The sequence below is a fragment of the Sinocyclocheilus anshuiensis genome, unplaced genomic scaffold (genome assembly GCF_001515605.1).
Source record: "Sinocyclocheilus anshuiensis isolate Anshui unplaced genomic scaffold, SAMN03320099.WGS_v1.1 scaffold39, whole genome shotgun sequence".
Taxonomy (NCBI): domain Eukaryota; kingdom Metazoa; phylum Chordata; class Actinopteri; order Cypriniformes; family Cyprinidae; genus Sinocyclocheilus; species Sinocyclocheilus anshuiensis.
The window spans coordinates 6,327-22,677 of record NW_015548181.1 but is presented as its reverse complement, the minus strand read 5'-3'; the positions used below and the strand labels follow the sequence as shown (position 1 = coordinate 22,677).

The 16,351-nt window shown below is 37.2% G+C and overlaps 2 protein-coding genes across 2 annotated transcripts; both read right to left on the bottom strand.

Moving 5' to 3' along the window:
- Window positions 1–401: 401 nt before the first annotated feature.
- Window positions 402–3,654, bottom strand: LOC107704817 (apolipoprotein B-100-like). The gene is made up of 2 exons (XM_016507845.1): window positions 1,385–3,654; window positions 402–1,249 (listed from the first exon to the last, which is right to left on the bottom strand). The coding sequence occupies exons 1-2, from the start codon at window positions 3,644–3,646 to the stop codon at window positions 557–559; spliced, it is 2,955 nt and encodes a 984-aa protein (XP_016363331.1). The 5' UTR covers window positions 3,647–3,654; the 3' UTR covers window positions 402–556.
- Window positions 3,649–14,871, bottom strand: LOC107704815 (apolipoprotein B-100-like). The gene is made up of 25 exons (XM_016507842.1): window positions 14,792–14,871; window positions 14,481–14,519; window positions 13,652–13,764; window positions 13,400–13,545; window positions 13,016–13,160; window positions 11,562–11,686; window positions 11,369–11,454; window positions 10,951–11,198; window positions 10,789–10,919; window positions 10,317–10,434; window positions 10,090–10,236; window positions 9,756–9,967; window positions 9,408–9,636; window positions 9,046–9,225; window positions 8,732–8,935; window positions 8,372–8,536; window positions 8,032–8,237; window positions 7,697–7,870; window positions 7,467–7,597; window positions 7,141–7,342; window positions 6,883–7,055; window positions 6,568–6,743; window positions 6,365–6,480; window positions 5,909–6,282; window positions 3,649–5,794 (listed from the first exon to the last, which is right to left on the bottom strand). Exons 1-25 carry the CDS (start codon window positions 14,844–14,846, stop codon window positions 3,663–3,665), a joined length of 6,027 nt encoding a protein of 2,008 aa, XP_016363328.1. The 5' UTR covers window positions 14,847–14,871; the 3' UTR covers window positions 3,649–3,662.
- Window positions 14,872–16,351: the final 1,480 nt, after the last annotated feature.

The window sequence follows — 16,351 nt, the reverse complement described above, 5'->3', positions numbered from 1 at the left end:
TTTTTTTGTGTCAGGTATTGTCCTTACATGGATGTTTTGTCTGCCTGCTCCGTTTGTCTTCCGTGTCTCTTACATGTTCTCTTGTTATTATTGTTATTTAATTAAATGTAATTTCATCTTGCTGTCCTTCGTGTTTCAGTTCACCCCAACATTCCAGTTGGCTCTTAAGAGAAGAGTAAGGGTATAAAAAGATACTGAGAGACAAAATTGTATTTGTATTGTTAATTTTCTGTTCTGTAAGTTTATGTTTGTATCTGCAATGTTGAAAGTTTTCATTTTCATTCCTAAATCAAACCATTAACTGTAAACATATCTGTTTTTACTTGATTTCTTAAATTGGACAATTAATTCATATTTTATTGGTATTATTTCTATGATTTCTTTATCAGATTGAGTTTAATACAATAATAAGATAGATCGTAACATTCAGCTATTTTCTTTAAAGAACACTATTCTAAATTAGTTACTTACAAAACAAAAAGAAGGAACCACAGCAGCTTGGGCAAATATTTTGTGGGCATAACAGTAATCATTTGATAATTTCTCTTGGCAAAGTTTAGCTTAGTGTTTTGGTACAAGGATGTGAAATCATTCTACTGAAGAAATTCCTTATGAATGGAATAGGAATGTCAATATTCAATTCTGTGTCTTTCAGTCTCACATAGGACTGAATATTCTTGGCATCCTTGAGGGTCTCAATAATTTGGTTCATAAGAACTTCCAGATGGGTCATAGTAGATTCAATCCAAGCCTGGGTGTCTTCAGTCAGTTGCGCAAGGGTCATCTCAGCAAAAATGTTCTGGGCCTTGGCTTTGACAGTTTTATAATAGCCTTCAATAATTCTCCTGGTCTTCTCAGCCTGCTCAGCTATTTCATTCAGGATGTTGGAGTTGACAGCATCAGAGAAAACTTTACTGATCCAGGATGAGAGCTTGCCCAGATCTTGAAATTTGATAGAGCTAATGAGCTCCTCTGCTTTCTTCACACTTAATTTCAGGATTTCAGGCAGTTCCTTCAGACAGTGATCAATGATACTTTCTAGCTTCTCGTACTTATTGCTGATGTCATTGTAAAGTGCACTGATGAAATATGTTACTGTGTCTTTCAAATCCTTAAATGAAGCAACTTTCTTCTTCAGCCACAAAAGAATTTGACCAGGGAGCTCCTTGTTCCACTGTGTCTGGAAACTCAGTCTGTTTGGGTCCTTTATTGCAATATCAACCTTTAGCATGTCCATGTAATCCTCAGACTGTAATCAAAAATAGATAATGTCACTGTCATGTCTACTTGTATACTGAACGTTCAAAGTATTAATATATTAATTGATATGTAAGATACACTAAATGTGTAATAAATAAATTGTTATATTTTTTTAAATTCTTACTGGGTTTGCACCAAAAAGTCTTCCTGTGTGGTGGGATAAGCTCTTGCTCTGCAGCTGAAGACCAAGGAGTCCAGCAGATGGTGATGATACAGAAACAGTAAGACCTTCTTCTGTATTTCCAGTTAAATTGTGGTAAAGCATAAATTTCACATCTGGAAGATTTACTTTGGCAATATTTGAAATAACAGCCTTTGAGAGTTCTGTGTTGGTCTCAAGAACTCCATTATAGTTGTTCTCAAAATATTTATGCTCCACAATTAGATTGGTAAACAATTTCATCCCTGAATTCATGTTGAAGGTGGCAGAGCCACTGGTTTTGCCATTGAGTACACCAAACTCAGAGCTAACCTGAGTTTCAAACTGGGCAGCAATTTCATCCTGATTAAAGATATCAGCCTTGGTATTAATAATGATCATAGCTGTTTTCACAGAGAAGTCATAGGTCAGGTCTCCCATGACAGGGATCATAATTGATTCCTTAATATTGGGAAGAGTGATCTTGGCAAAATAAGGACAATAATATGTTTCAGATGTGGTTTTGGCAGTTGCGAAAATGGGTATTTTAATTTTCCTAATAATAGAATTGAGGACTGGTTGCATGTTGAACATCTCAGGGTTCTTCACATACTTAAACTTTGCATCCATATCAAAGGTCTGCTGAGGTGTGATCAAGATTTTTTTAAGGCCTGTGTCCTCCCATAAAGAAAATTTCTCTACACACAGTATTCCATTGGTAATGAATGGGACAGTCAATTTAGGAATGTTAATCGGCAAGGTGAGCACATTAAAGTCAGCCTCACCATTGACTGATGCAGAGAACTGAATTTCCTTCTCACCATTAGCCATACTAATGAAATGAGAATACTTATATTGATTTAACCTAGCAAGACTGGTCCATCTGGCCTGCTGCACAGAGAGATTCAGAGTTAAAGCCATATCGTTCTGCAAATCAACTTTACTGGACAACCTAAATGGAAGCATTACTGTAGTGTTTTTCTTGTTCTTGGTGTCAAAGATCATTTCAAAAGGCACAGCCTTGAAGTTAACTGAGTTGGTAATGGTGCCTTCAACTTTGCCAATCAGTTCAGCATCATGAGACCCACTCAGCTCAAGCATGGGTTCCATCAAACGAATCTGCCCTTTCACTTCTGCAATGCTTTTCTTGATAAAAGGAGTTTCTGTCTCTGCATGCACATTCAACTTGATCTGAGTCAAACCTCTAGTCTCAACATCAACTTTTTGCGTCATCTTGAGAAGACTGCTGTCAGTGTCACCATCAAAAGTCAGTTTTATGGACTCCACGTTTATCAGAATCTCCAAGTTACTCTTATGGGTTCCTTCATCAGAATAATCAAAGACAGACAATTTTCCTTTGCCATTATTTCCAAGGGTGAGGGTGATTATGCCAGATTCCAGCTGAGCAGCAGCTTTTTGGGTCATTGTGGCTTCACTGAAGATGTTGGCCACTGGCATGTTCACACTGTGGATGTAAGAGGTCTCCAAAGTACCTGAGAAGCCATTTTCTGTGCTCAGAAATGCATTGTTCACTAAGTCAGCCCTGTATGGTTCTGTCGTTGCCTTAGCTGTGGTCTTGGAAGATACCTGGGCAATAGGGCCATTGATGGACATGAATCCCTCGTGATCAAGAGAGAAAGCCACGTGATTTGCTTTCACTGTCTCAGTCAAAGACAGCTCTTTCATTCTGGTGATGCTAAGGTGAGCAGTGGCATCAAAGGTGTACACCAAGAGATCAATAGGTGTCTGGAACTGAGAATTCAGGTTAGCAGTGAATTTGTCTGTTGAGTTATTAAGTTCAGCACTGGTCTTCAGAGTGTGCTCCGAGGATTTGATTTCAATCTCACCATGCAGAATTCCAAAGCAGGGGACCCTAATGAGGTCAGTTACCATCTGCTTTACTTCATCAGCCAAGGTGTCAAAATCACAAGCCATCATTTCAATGACTTTGCTATTTAGTAGTTTTGTCAGCTCATTCATTTGTTCAAAGATTCTATCAAATACTGGTTTCATGTCAAAAGAGTTTAGGTAACTTGCAGCTGATTGCATAGTTTCCCTTAGTTCATATTGTTTCATTAAATTCACAGCATTATCGATGATTTTCTCAACCATTGCCTCAATCTCATATTCTGCTAAAACCTCATCAATTTTGTTGAGAATTTCATTTATCTTGGTGATAATGCCAGTTTTTTGGCCCAAACTGTCAATCAAGTCCCTGATGGGTTGCAGGTTTTTGCCCATTTCCATTACTACAGCTTTCATATCAGAGGCAAAAACTCACATCATCCAAGAACATGTCCACATCAAAATTTACAATTACCTGTGAAAGTTCATTTCCTTTGCTTTTAAAAGTGGCTGTAATGTCATATTTAGTATCAATGACATCAAGCACGTCAATACTGTGATCTTTCATGGTGAGCATTGCAATTTTGACCTCTTCTATGAGAAAAGGCAGCTTATCAATGAAAGGTAGGTAAATAAAATGACTTTCACTGTTCTTCTCATATTTCAGAGCACTTGTGATGCCAAATTCTTGATTGTCATTGGCTTTGTTCAAGAGGTTGGTGGACACGGTGCCTTTCAGTGCAATACCCATGTTATTTGGAGTGTTGAAGATTTCCAGGGAGTGGTCAAAGGCATGGTCATTCAGCATAGACTCCATATTGAAGTTAAACTTTTGCTGCTGAGGGGTGATAGCGCTGGTTATTTTATGCTGGAAGTTAGGTTTAATGGAGTTTCCATTGTTCAGCTGGTGGGAAGTTGAGGCCTTCCATTCATGCTTGTATGAGTAAGACTTAGGTTCAGCTTGAAGAAGCAGCATGCTTTTCACCTGGCCACTGTGTTTTCCATACAGGTTAAGTGCTCCATCAGAGCTGAATGAGCTCTCAACATTCACCCTGAAAGGTTCTGTTTTAGTTAGGATGTTGCTTTCCAGTTGGAGAGAGGGAGAGTTGAAGTGCACCTCATTGCTGAACTTTGTGGAAAACCCAATTATCTCAAACTCGGAGCTTTGAGTCATTTGACTGCCCAAGAGTTTTCCATTGGTGCTGCACTTTGCAGTGGCTGTCTGGTCAACATATGTGATCTCATATGTATGTCTGAGTCCCTTTTCATCAAATATCCCCTTCAGAGTTCCAGTAACTTCCATCTTGTAGGGCTCTGCCTTCATCTGGACCTCGTTGCTAAAGAGGATACCAATTACTTTAAGATCATTTTCAGCCTGGAAAGATGCTGTAAATTCATGTATGTCCACTGCAACGTTGTGCTTGTAGAAGTTGTTCTCATTCAGGAAGCTGTTGGATTTAGAATGCATGGCCAAAGATTTGAGGGTAACTATCAGTGAGTCTGTGTTTTCTATTTTAATCTCTTGAAGTGATGCAATCAAGTTGTTGGAGAGGTTTAGACCATCTTCATTCAGCTTGAGAGTGATCATGTTTCTGGTGTTGGCATTGAAAATGTCACCCTTGTACATGCTGTTTAGATATACTTCTGAACTTGCAAGTCTTCCTTCAACTTTGAGTTCAGCGCTGTTCTCATTGACTGTTCCCTTGCTGGAAACAGCCACTGTAGCACCTGTAGTTGTAATTATACCATGGAAAATGTTTTCAAAGGTCACAGATCTGATCTGAGCACTGGTGGTACAGCTAGTGGTCAGGCCATCTTTGGTGAATGACAGCGTGCCTTTGCTAGAGGCATGGTTGGCAGCGAAGTTGATCGTAGCATCACTGTTGAGCTCCAGTCCCTGGGTGCTTAGGGACCCAGTAAGCTGGGAGAAAGCTCGGTTTGTGTTGTCATCAGCCTGGGACTCAATCCTGATAGTGACCTCCTTCATGGTTGCAGAGAAATCTACCTGGTTTTGAAGCTTGGTCTCATAAGCTCTGGTGACAGAATCAGACTTAATGGTAAACTTAGCTTCCTTGAGTTCAATGTTGAACTTGGTGGTGTGGTGGACTGGGTCATTCTCTATGTCAGTGTTCAACTCAAATGAAAGTTCTCCACTGGCTGCTGTGGCTTTCATCTTGTTTAGTATTTGGAAATTTGGACAGTTTAAACTGAAAGTGGATTCAGCTCTTGCCTCTCTAGATTTGGGTTGAAGTAAAAAGGCTTGTGTGGCAGTAGTTCTAGCAGATATTGATCCTACTTTTAGTGATCCATCTAAACTGCCATCCCCTCTGATTTCAGAAGAAACCGATGCCTGGGTTGTGTATACCAGTGACATCTGCATACCCAGAGGGCTGAAGGCCTCAATCTTGTACTTTCCTGTTGCTTTCACTTCATCTGTGAATTTGGCTGTTTCCATTAGACTGAAGCGTGCATCTATGAGCTTATGTTTCAGGGAAGAAATGATGTCGAACTTCGCAATGTCCGCTGTAATGTCAGCAATTTGTGCAGACCCTGCATGTAACAAATATGGTCATTAATTCTAGAAATGAGAAAAAAATCCCACCCAAAGACCCATATCAATTAATAAAACTAAAATCATGTATCATGTATACTGCATGTGTTTACCTTCCACAGTAAAAGCAAGAAGTTCCACAGGACTGTTTGCAACAACTTTGTAGCTTGTAATGTAGCTGGGCTCATTGACAGTGTTGCTGCCAGCAGAAAAAACTGCCTCTATATCATAAAAGTTAGTGTTCACTTTTGCTGATACCTCTACCATTCCTAGAAGAGGCACTGGGAGGTCATAGCTAGAAGGAATAGAAAAGGTTGGTAGATTGAACCTTTTAGAGGGTAGCATTACACTAATTTGTGGCATGACTAGTTCTGGGGTGGCCATGGTGGGAGGGATTCTCAAGTCCTCAGATGTTTTTCCACCAAGAGGCAAAGGAACAGTGAAGGTGACATGATCTTTGTTGAAGTTGTATTTGAAAATGCTCTCTCTGCAAACAGAATACAATTTATTTGAAGTTGAATGGATAAGCACATTTGTAGTTGGATTTAAAACATTAGCATTAATCTTACGTGTTCATGAACACCCTCTCAGGCAAAGATGGAATAACCAGTTCTGGAATGCTCTCTCTTAGTGTCTGAAGGTAGGGCACATCAGAAGCAATCTTGTCCATCCAAATAAGGTAAGCCTGCCAATATCAATAAACATATTGGTTATGGCACAAATATTTTTCATGTCTATAATAAAAACTGTTGTAAATTTTATACAGTCATACCTCCCAGAGTTTTGCGTAAATGTGACGGAGTTTCATGTCAGTCTTTACAACTTTATTGTCCATGATGTTATCAAAGGCCTGATATAGGTGACTCTGAAGAGGTGCTGCATTAGGCATCAGCTTCTGGATCTCTGAGTCTATGTCAGACTTCATCTCAATCTTCATCTCATCTTTAGCTGTTTTAAAAGCAAATTATCACTTGTTATTTTTGACATAAAACCCAAAATAATTATTTAGTTATTTAAGACTGACTTAAATAAATAAAGATTTAAAAAAAAAAAGTGTGAAAACAGTAAAAGGAGAAGTATCCAATACCATATTGTAAGGTAATCTTCTGCACAGAGTTGGTCTCTGGGAGCTTGATGTTACTCTTGAGTTCCAGAGTCAAATATTCATCACAGTTCATGGTAGCAGTAAGAGTGGCCTCAGTGTTAAGTGAGGGCATAATCAACTGAGTTTCCAGCAAGCCATCTTTCATGGCCTCAAGCCTGTTATAAGCAGAAGCATGTCTTTTAGATGAAGGAACTTGCCCATTGGCAAGTGTTTCAAAAGGTAATTTACATCTCTACATACTTTGCACGACCAATGAGAGAAAACTGGTTAATATTTTTCTTGGAGATATCAATGGTGATCTTCTTTCCTTTAGCAAGGCTGTCAGTGACACCAACTTTAATTCCGGCCTCAATATCATAGTCAGGAATTTCAATGCTGGTCATTAGAATATTCTTGTTCCTGTTGTATTTAATAGTGGCAGTTGCCTCTGTGGCCTTAGTACCTTATGGTAAGAAAAGAGGAAAAAAGTGATCCCTAAAACCCACAGCATCAAACACTATAGGAATGTTGTTATATTATAACAGAGTGGTCAAAATTTCAAATTCGCTGTTGTTAAGTATACATGCCTTCTGCTTTCAAAATCATTTTCAGTAAATCAACCTTATGGCGGCCTTCCTTGCCCTCGTTCAAGAGTTCATAGGTAAAGGCTGCAGTGTACTCAGTGATGTCACCGGTGGGTTGGATACCCAAAACAAAACTGTGGGCACATAATAATTTAAGTACAACACATAGAAAAAAAATATTTAGTGTGTTTTTTTAAGTTTTCGTGTGTTTTTTTTTAAAGTTTGATTCTTACCTGGACTCTCCATTGAGAGGAAAGTATGGAGGATTTCTCTCAGCTTTAGAGTTGAGTATGGTGGTGCAGTAATTGATTCCAGAAATAAGGGGGCTGCAGTTCGTTATGGCAGTTCTGTCGCCCGTCTCAGGAACAAGTGTGACCGGAGTTTTGGACACCATTACTAACTTGTTGCTGTTTGTGAAAAATGACGAAAGGATTCCTATTATGTTTCTATTAAACAGCTGATTGGACCAAATTTGTAGAAAGCTGATGCAATTTCTTTCTGTACATTTTCTTTAATAGTATAAAGAGCATTTTAAAATAAACCATGTAACATATAGCACAAAAGCTACCTGACTCTGAAGAGTTCAATAGTGTTCTTGGGTGGCAGGATTGACAGCTTTATTTGGCCATCGCCCGTAGTGATCTTGGCATTGAAAGAGCTCTCATGGAACATATTAGTGTGCATTTCCACAGCAGAGACAACAAGTTTGGGGATGTGGACTCCCATACGGGTAACAAATTCTACTGCCATGGAGGGTGAAAAAGACAGTTCAATCTGTGAAAAGAAATAGGGATACATTAGTAATAAACATGACAATAAAAAGATGACATGGAAAATAATTTGTTATACTTTTTTTTGTACATAATCTGGATACTGAACAAAACGCAATCAAGGGCAATATTTAATACCCTGCCAGGTTCCATATGCAGACCACCCTCAACACCAGGTGCAAAGGTCCCAGACAAAGCAAACTTAAGGGGAAATCCAGAGGCAGTTGGAAGGGAGAACTCATTATCCATAAAGATGTAGTGAGCAAAGATGCTCTGATCTCCAGACATCAAGGCCTTTGTAATCTATTGAAACAGGAATATGTAGAATTTTGCATTTATAGTGCCTCAAAAACAACTTTCCCTGTCAGATAGAAAATTTTGAGCTTGCAAAAACAGATAGCAAAAAATACTGTATAAATTAACCCAGTGTTGTCTGATATATGATAGAGCTAATATAGATATGTTTTATGTGAAATGCAGCATATTGTATATACATACCCAAGCAGGTAAGTACTTGAAGGCCTGAATATATGTGGCCATCCTGTCAACAATAGCTGACAGGACATTGGTGCTCTTGATGTATCCCAACTCATTCCCCATGATCCTTAAGTAAGCAATAGCCTCTGGGGAGTCCTGGTTGTATAGATCCTTTGCAAGCTTGTTGAAGTTCCGCACCATTTCCCTAATAATATTCTCAGGGACCTGTCAAAGAGAAAATTCTGATATTATCTAGCCTTGGATACATGCATGAAAAATAAAATCCTATCAATAATCACATTGCGATGTTTGGAATAAGCAATGGATATCAGTACCTGCCTTTTAGTTTTTTCTGTTCTCAGGGGTTCAACCCATTCTTGCAGAACTTCATTGATTTTGTTTGGTATTTTGTCCCCAACCCAGTACATTGCCTTGGAAATAGAATCAGGGAAGAAGCCATTGCTTCCAAAGAGAGTCTCAACAGTTGGCTCAAATCCTTTGCCCCCCATGCCAAACTTGGTGATTCACAAAATAAATAAACAAATAAATAAATTCTAAAAGTCGTAGTCAAATCAAATGCATAAAATGGTCCATAAAAACCAAGGGTATGTTCAAGCAATAAGTAATAATTGAATCATATAACAATTGAGTTTTACAACCAATTAAATACAAGTACATAACACATTAAGATTCCTACCTCAATGAAGTCAAGGTTGTAACTGAAGGCTTTCAGGGTTGTCTCAAGCATAACCTCTCTGGGCAACTGACTGCTGGGATCAAAAATGATGCTTCCTTGCATATCGGAGCCCATGACATCCTTGCCTGGCATAAATACATCCATCTTATAGTTACGAGAGAGCTGAGTGTAGTTTGAGTGGGTCAGCACCTCATCATCCTGCATGACCTTGACTATTGTTTTGCCCAACCTTGGAAGAAAAAAGTTATAGTATTTATAGTGTTATATTAGATAAAGAGCAAAATAAATGGTAGACAGCAGTTGATGTGTTTTGCAAACTAGAGAAAACTGACAAACTGAATAACATACTCTTTAATTTCAGGATCCCTGGAATGAATAATGTTGTAGACATGAGAAGCCACAAAAGACTTGACTTGCACATTCTGGTCCTGGGTAAGGATCTTCCTCACAACCTCCAGGTCACTTGCCTCTGGCTTTTTCATCAAGATAAGATATGCTGCAAGTCTCTTTTGAACAGTACCTTTGGCATATAGGGCCACTCTCTGAATGTTGGAACGGACCTGAACATTTAAAAAAAGAGAGATTGGAGTGTAAAATTGGTTTTCTTAGATAATTTCATACATAAGACAAACATTTGATTCTGAAGCAATAAAAATTGTTCAACAAAAATTGCAATGCTTACATCAGGAGTCACAGACATTCGTCTGAAAGCCTGAATGGCAGACATCTGGACTGACAGGGTGGTGGCAGGCTGTCTCATACACTTAAGCAGAGTGGTCTTTATGTTGGGATCAGCTGCTTCCATAGCCTCGCCCATGTTTCCAATCACCTAAGCAGGGCAGATTATTATAAAATATGTTGTTTTCCCAGTGTGAAAATATCTAAAAATATAGATGTTAAAACACACACCCTTAAGGTCAAGTAAGTCAGATCTTTCTCGCCAGCACAGTCAGCATCAAGAATGGAGGTAATGAAGTTAGACACCTCAAGAATCTCAGAGGTGAGCTGACCCTCAGCTTGGAACTGCCTGAAGAGATATATTATTAATGCTCAGCTACAGTGGAAATATACTGACAAATACTTTAGCTAAAGGAAGCTAGCATAGCTGATCACCAGCATATGTTGTGCTTTGGATTTCAGTGTGCTGATATCTTACAAAGCTCGATTACTTTGATGGACCAGCTTCACTAGAAAGACCACCATACAAATCACAGTCTTCACCAACCATGTTTTGCATATGACAGCATGGTGATGCTGACAGCACTTAATTAATATGAACCAGCTTAGATGAGCTAGAAAATTCAAGCTGTTCTATGCTGGTCTTTTCAGATGGGAATTGAAAGGAATTAAGCAGTCTAGAGATAGAAAATAATTTGCGTACCTCCTTACAACATTGCTGAGAGCATACATTATTGGCTTGCTCTTCTTGGTCTGCGCAATCTCCAGTATGTCTTTCACCAAGAGGCCAGTAGGTCTAAGCATCATTCCTAGAGCATAGACAGCAGCATCTACCTCAATGGCATCAGCGTCAAAGGTCTTCAGAATACTGAACATGGCGCTGCCACACTCTGGGGTGCCACACTGAATCAGGGCCTGCCAGGTCAAAAAGTTGTCCTCCTTCACCATGGAGTTCAGACACCAAACTCTGGAAAATGCTGGCCCTTAGCTGCCGATCTGGATTTTCGTTCATGGATTTCAACTCCCTGAAGATGAACAGCAGAGCCTCAGAGGTCTGGGCTGGGGCTTTATCCTCCATTGCCTCTAGAGCCAAGTGTTTGGGGTGAGTAGAACCTGTATATTGGAGAGCGGGATGATATGTGGGTGAATGGCATAGTCATAGTCACAACCAAGGAAAACATGGTCAGCATATTCCCAACAGTTCTATCATCTTTATCCAGACAAATCAAATCCAAAGTTCTCAAATCTATTTGAGATATAACAGTGAAACTGGGAACACTCACGATAATCAAAAACTCTGTCATTAATCTTGCTGGTTCCCTCAAGAGTTAGGATTTGTTTAACAAGAGAAGAGATACCATACGTATTTCTGCAATGACAATGAAATGCATATGAATGAATTAGAATATGATGTTCCATTTATGCACACATATCATTAGGAAATTTAGCAAGTGATATGATGTCAGTGTCACTCACTGGTAAGAGAAAGGAAGAAATATGTGCTTCTCTGTGCACATGGCAGAGGTCATGTGCTTCTTCTCGTTTTCGAACTTATAGTTGCAGGTCTGGGTACTGCCAATCAGCTTGGACAGAGGGTATTGCTGTTGACAAATAAATATATATTTTATATAAATACATTATCTGTTTCTTGAAAATTATTTTTTCACCTGTAGTTGGCTCAGTCTGTATGATATCATGCTTTTGTCAGTATTGGTTAGCGTTTACTTAATCATTTACCTGTTTATTAAACATAGGGTAATTAGCAAATTGCACTGAGGATGATGATTAATGGAACAGAATTTAATTTAATTTTAAAGTAAAAATAATCTAAAAAGCAATTATTTGAAGCTTTAAACCATCAGAGGGTTTTTTTTTTTTTAATGATCATCTCACCAAACCAGTGATGATTGCAAGAGGGCTGGTGTGGCTTCTTTGGGTTTTGAAAGTATCACACCGTGACAGGTCTCTAGTGAGGGTGACATCAGTGGCAATATCTGGCGATGCACAAAGGTACTACTGTCCTTCATGTCAGAAGTAATGCATGCTTGCAGAAGATTTAGATTTGCTTTTAGTTGCATTGCACCACACATGTCCGCTGTAGACATGGTGAAAGTAAATCAACTGCAGGTGTTTTTCATTGCAGGTTTTTCAATTACAAATATCTTTACATTTTCAGAAATTTAAATGAAATTCTTTGTTTTTCTGAAGTGGGGTGGGGTAAAGGATCCCTACTTATTTTCAGTCAGTGGACTGGAACAAAATGTGGGAAAAAAATTCTGGCAGCATGTACTGACATATATACAGAAAAACATAATCTACTGATATCTCACTGTTTTGAGTAATTATTATTTTCCAATTATTTTGGTTTATTAATTTACCACGCCATATGTGGCTAAAGTTGTATGGCCAAAAATAATATTTTTAAATACAATCAATTGCAATAATTGTATTACTACTAATAAATACAGACAAACTACTTTAAGGTAATATACAATAATGGTGTAGTGATGATTGAGGGCTCTGTTGGAGCAAGGATATTTTGGATATTGATATATTCATTGCTTTGTAATAATAATAAAAAAATATTATTACTAAGCAAAGATGCAAAAGCTGGCCTCAATATTTTTCAGTAAATCCTGAGATTACTTCTGAGGTTTATGAGAATTTAGAGGCAATATCATGAATATCATGAAATAGTTATATAAATCAGTGAAATAAATCAGTTGACTTCCTGGGTCAAGATTAACTTGCACCTTCATTGGAATTTATTATTCCAGATAAGAAGATTAAGATCTTATCTGCTTAGTTGTTTAAGTGGGTGTCCATACCAGCATTGCTTAAATTAATTTAATCTAACAAGTTCAACATACAATAAAAGGCAGTTCATAACAGATTAAGGCTTTAAGCAAGAAGAAAACATGTTTATGTACCATGTCTTTGCTCTCCTCTTTCTCCGTGACAGGAACAATCAAAGCAGAGATGATACCCCTCTTGAAGTTCAGAATGTTGGTTTCATCTCCCTCACGATAGAGTGTCACACCTGTCTCACCCTCAACAACAAACTTCAGTACATTCCTGTGAAAAGAGAAGGATTAGCTGTAGAATCATTTGTTGAAAAGTTTCTGATCAATTTTAAAATCAGTTTGTTATAAACTGGAAACCAGTCTTACAATGTTATAGTTTATGAGGTAGTTTTTATTTTCTGTTTATTGGCTGTTGGTATATTTTAGCAATACTGGCTGTGCTCATTTTGAATATTTGCAGACTTAGCATTATTATTTGATCCATTTTCTCTAAAGGGAAGGGAAACATACTTTTCTATGGCTGCTTGAAAGGCTTGGGCCTCAGCAGCAGGTGCATAGATGGGCGCCCCATTTGCATCCGTTCTGACCACCTCAGTTAGGGAACACTCACTGGTATGGAGCTCAAAGCTACATGCCACAGGCACATCAATTTCGACCTAGGGAAAGAAGGGTGTTAATGACTTATTTAATGACTTAGACTTAGCAAAACAACAGGAAAGGCATATTGAGAAACTGAATTGTTACATGATTTTTCAAATGTACCTTGCAGGAGATTTTGGGACCATTAATGAGAGGGGAGGTCCCAGTAACCATATTCCGGATCTCAGCTTCATACCGATATGTATATTTTTTGTAAATCTTAAATCTTTTAGATACTGTAAATAAAATAAACACTAGGTCAATTCCAAATTGTCGAAAGAATAATCACACACTGCAAAAGAAAAAAAAACATTTTCTTAGTACATTTATTTTTCAGTGAATTTTGTGTTGTCCAATAAAAAATATTTCAACAGAAATGTAGGACATACCATAGAATATATCCCATATATATATATATATATATATATATATATACATTCTGAATACACGTTTTGTCTATTGGCACTGGTAAACTTTCCCACTCATTTTCTTAAATGTAAATTTTTCAGGTAAGTTGAACAAAATATCCTTATTTTGTTTACATATTATTAGTTTAGATATTATTTCAGGAAAACAAGACAAATAAAATAATTAAAACATGTTTTTGCATATTTATATATATAACATTTATAACATTAATATTACTTTGTTTAAATTTCATTACATTATATTGTTTTATCTAATCAAGATAAGCAATAAGAAATCTGGACTCTGACATCCTGACTCAATCACTGTCTGTTGTAGATAAAAAGTAAATAGCCACGTTAGAATGATGATGCCATTTATTGAGGGTTCAAAGTAAGTGACAACACCAATAGGTACAGTGAGTCCAATAGGTAAAAGTTAAGGATAAATTAAATTGATGCTTTAACATGTATGAGTCCTAGACACCTCGAATACAAATAACATTTCATCAAAAGATAATAAATAAAAAAATAAGAAAAATACTTACAGTGACATTCTGGATGAGAATTTGATTCAGTTTCTTGCTCTAGTGAGAAAGTCATTATGCAAGTATGATTAGGAAAAATATGTAAACAAAACTAAAATTGAATATTGAAAGGTAAATCAAAGATAACATTTTAAACAAATCAAATTTTAGATTAATTTAACCTTTGACACAACTTAGCCTTTACAGACTATGAAATGCTAAAATTAGGCTATAGGATACATAGGATGAAGCTAAAAAAATATTTTTAGTGCATGAAATGCATTAATGAAGTAACATTAATACACCAGAATGCAAAGGTACATTATACTCACGGGCTATAGCATAAGTGCCAAGTAGCAGCAATAGGCAGAGCTTCATATTCCCCATACTGGGTCAGAAGAAGCTCAGAAGCCCTGAGACTACAGCGAGCCTTCCTCCAAATGGAGACTGGCAGTGATCATCTGGCTCGCATCTTTTATACTCTGATCTATTCAGTTCACTTAGGGGGTTAAACAAGGGTTGCAACAGGTCCAAAGTTCCATCAGTCAGTGTGGCAGGCCAAAGGCAAAAGCTGTTTCATAAACACCACCCAAGACTTGCCTGTCAGCAATGGAACTGATGAAACTCACTGATTGCATTAACCAACAGTAACCACAGGTTTTAGACTACCTTGATTGATTTTCTTTTCTTTCATTTGAAATCTTACATAGGCTAAAGGTTGTTGTTGGGGAGAAAGAACAAACTAGTACCACAATGTTCAATGTAATAAGTAAAAATTGTCAAATATGAAATTGTAATAAAAGGGCTAAAGGGTGTTAAGGGCCTTTAACTTCATTGAGTGTCATTATATATTCTTAATATTGATTGCAGTTAAAACACTAAAATATGTCGGACATAAACTTTCAACAAAATATTATTCTGTTACAGGCAAATGCAATACAAATGCCACAAATGATGGGATTCCACTAGACAATAGTGGAGTAGTTACCCAGCAGAATCCCAGTAGTTATTACCATTTTCTCTAGTGACATATGTGAGTCATGTCCTAATCAGAGTTATTTTCAAGCAACATACCCTCTCCCAATTTACAACCCTTATCTTTAAAACCAAGTTTAAAGTGTTCAGAGAACATTTAAACTATTTAGGATCCCTAATGGACTGTGTTCGGAATTGTCTACTCTAAATTATCTACAGTATCATTAGCACAGGGCTTGGATCTTATGGAAAGGAAAGAAACAACGTGTCATCAACATGAGTCTTACATTTTAATTTTGTTTTATTTTATCATGCTAAACTTTTCATGGTTCAATGTTAAATCATGGTTTCATACTACCTTTACAATCAGAATGTTTTTGCTAACATGGCTTGTTTCATTAATCATGTCTGATTCAGTCAAATTGGCAACATGCTGGTCTGTTTAGAAGCCAAAATAACAGCCATGTTTAATTCTAAGATACAGTTAATCTTAGCGATTTCAGAGCTGTTGCTCTCATCATTTTTTGTGTTGAATTTTGGTTTGCTCACTGGGAGCTGCATGCACATTTTCCCTTTCTTTTCCTTTTATTTTATTGATTTTCTGCTTAAAATATATGTTCTTTTTAGCTTTCAATTAAATAAAAAAGGGGAAAAATGGAATATACACTTCATAAATTATTATACAAAATATTTTATCTAAGGTCACATGAAGTGTTTATTTTAATATGATAAACTACATTTTGCATGTGTTTTCATGAATTTTGCAAAGTTTTTTGCAAGTTTTTCCCTTCAAGTGTTGAGTTGACAAATTTTTTCAAATTTACTATTAAGAATGATCGTAAAATTACTGGGTGCTGATGTGTTGGTTTGTGATATACAGTAAATACTATGATTTTGGGAAAACAGTCATGCCAATA

Excerpts from the sequence above, each read along its gene's own strand:
- LOC107704815 (XM_016507842.1), bottom strand. The coding sequence starts at position 14,846 with ATGGGGAATATGAAGCTCTGCCTATTGCTGCTACTTGGCACTTATGCT. Across the intron at positions 13,765-14,480 it reads TTCTCATCCAGAATGTCACT|TATCTAAAAGATTTAAGATT; the intron begins GTAAGTATTTTT and ends TTTTATTTACAG. Across the intron at positions 6,481-6,567 it reads TTTACGCAAAACTCTGGGAG|GCTTACCTTATTTGGATGGA; the intron begins GTATGACTGTAT and ends TGATATTGGCAG.
- LOC107704817 (XM_016507845.1), bottom strand. The coding sequence starts at position 3,646 with ATGGAAATGGGCAAAAACCTGCAACCCATCAGGGACTTGATTGACAGT. Across the intron at positions 1,250-1,384 it reads GACTTTTTGGTGCAAACCCA|TCTGAGGATTACATGGACAT; the intron begins GTAAGAATTTAA and ends TTTTGATTACAG.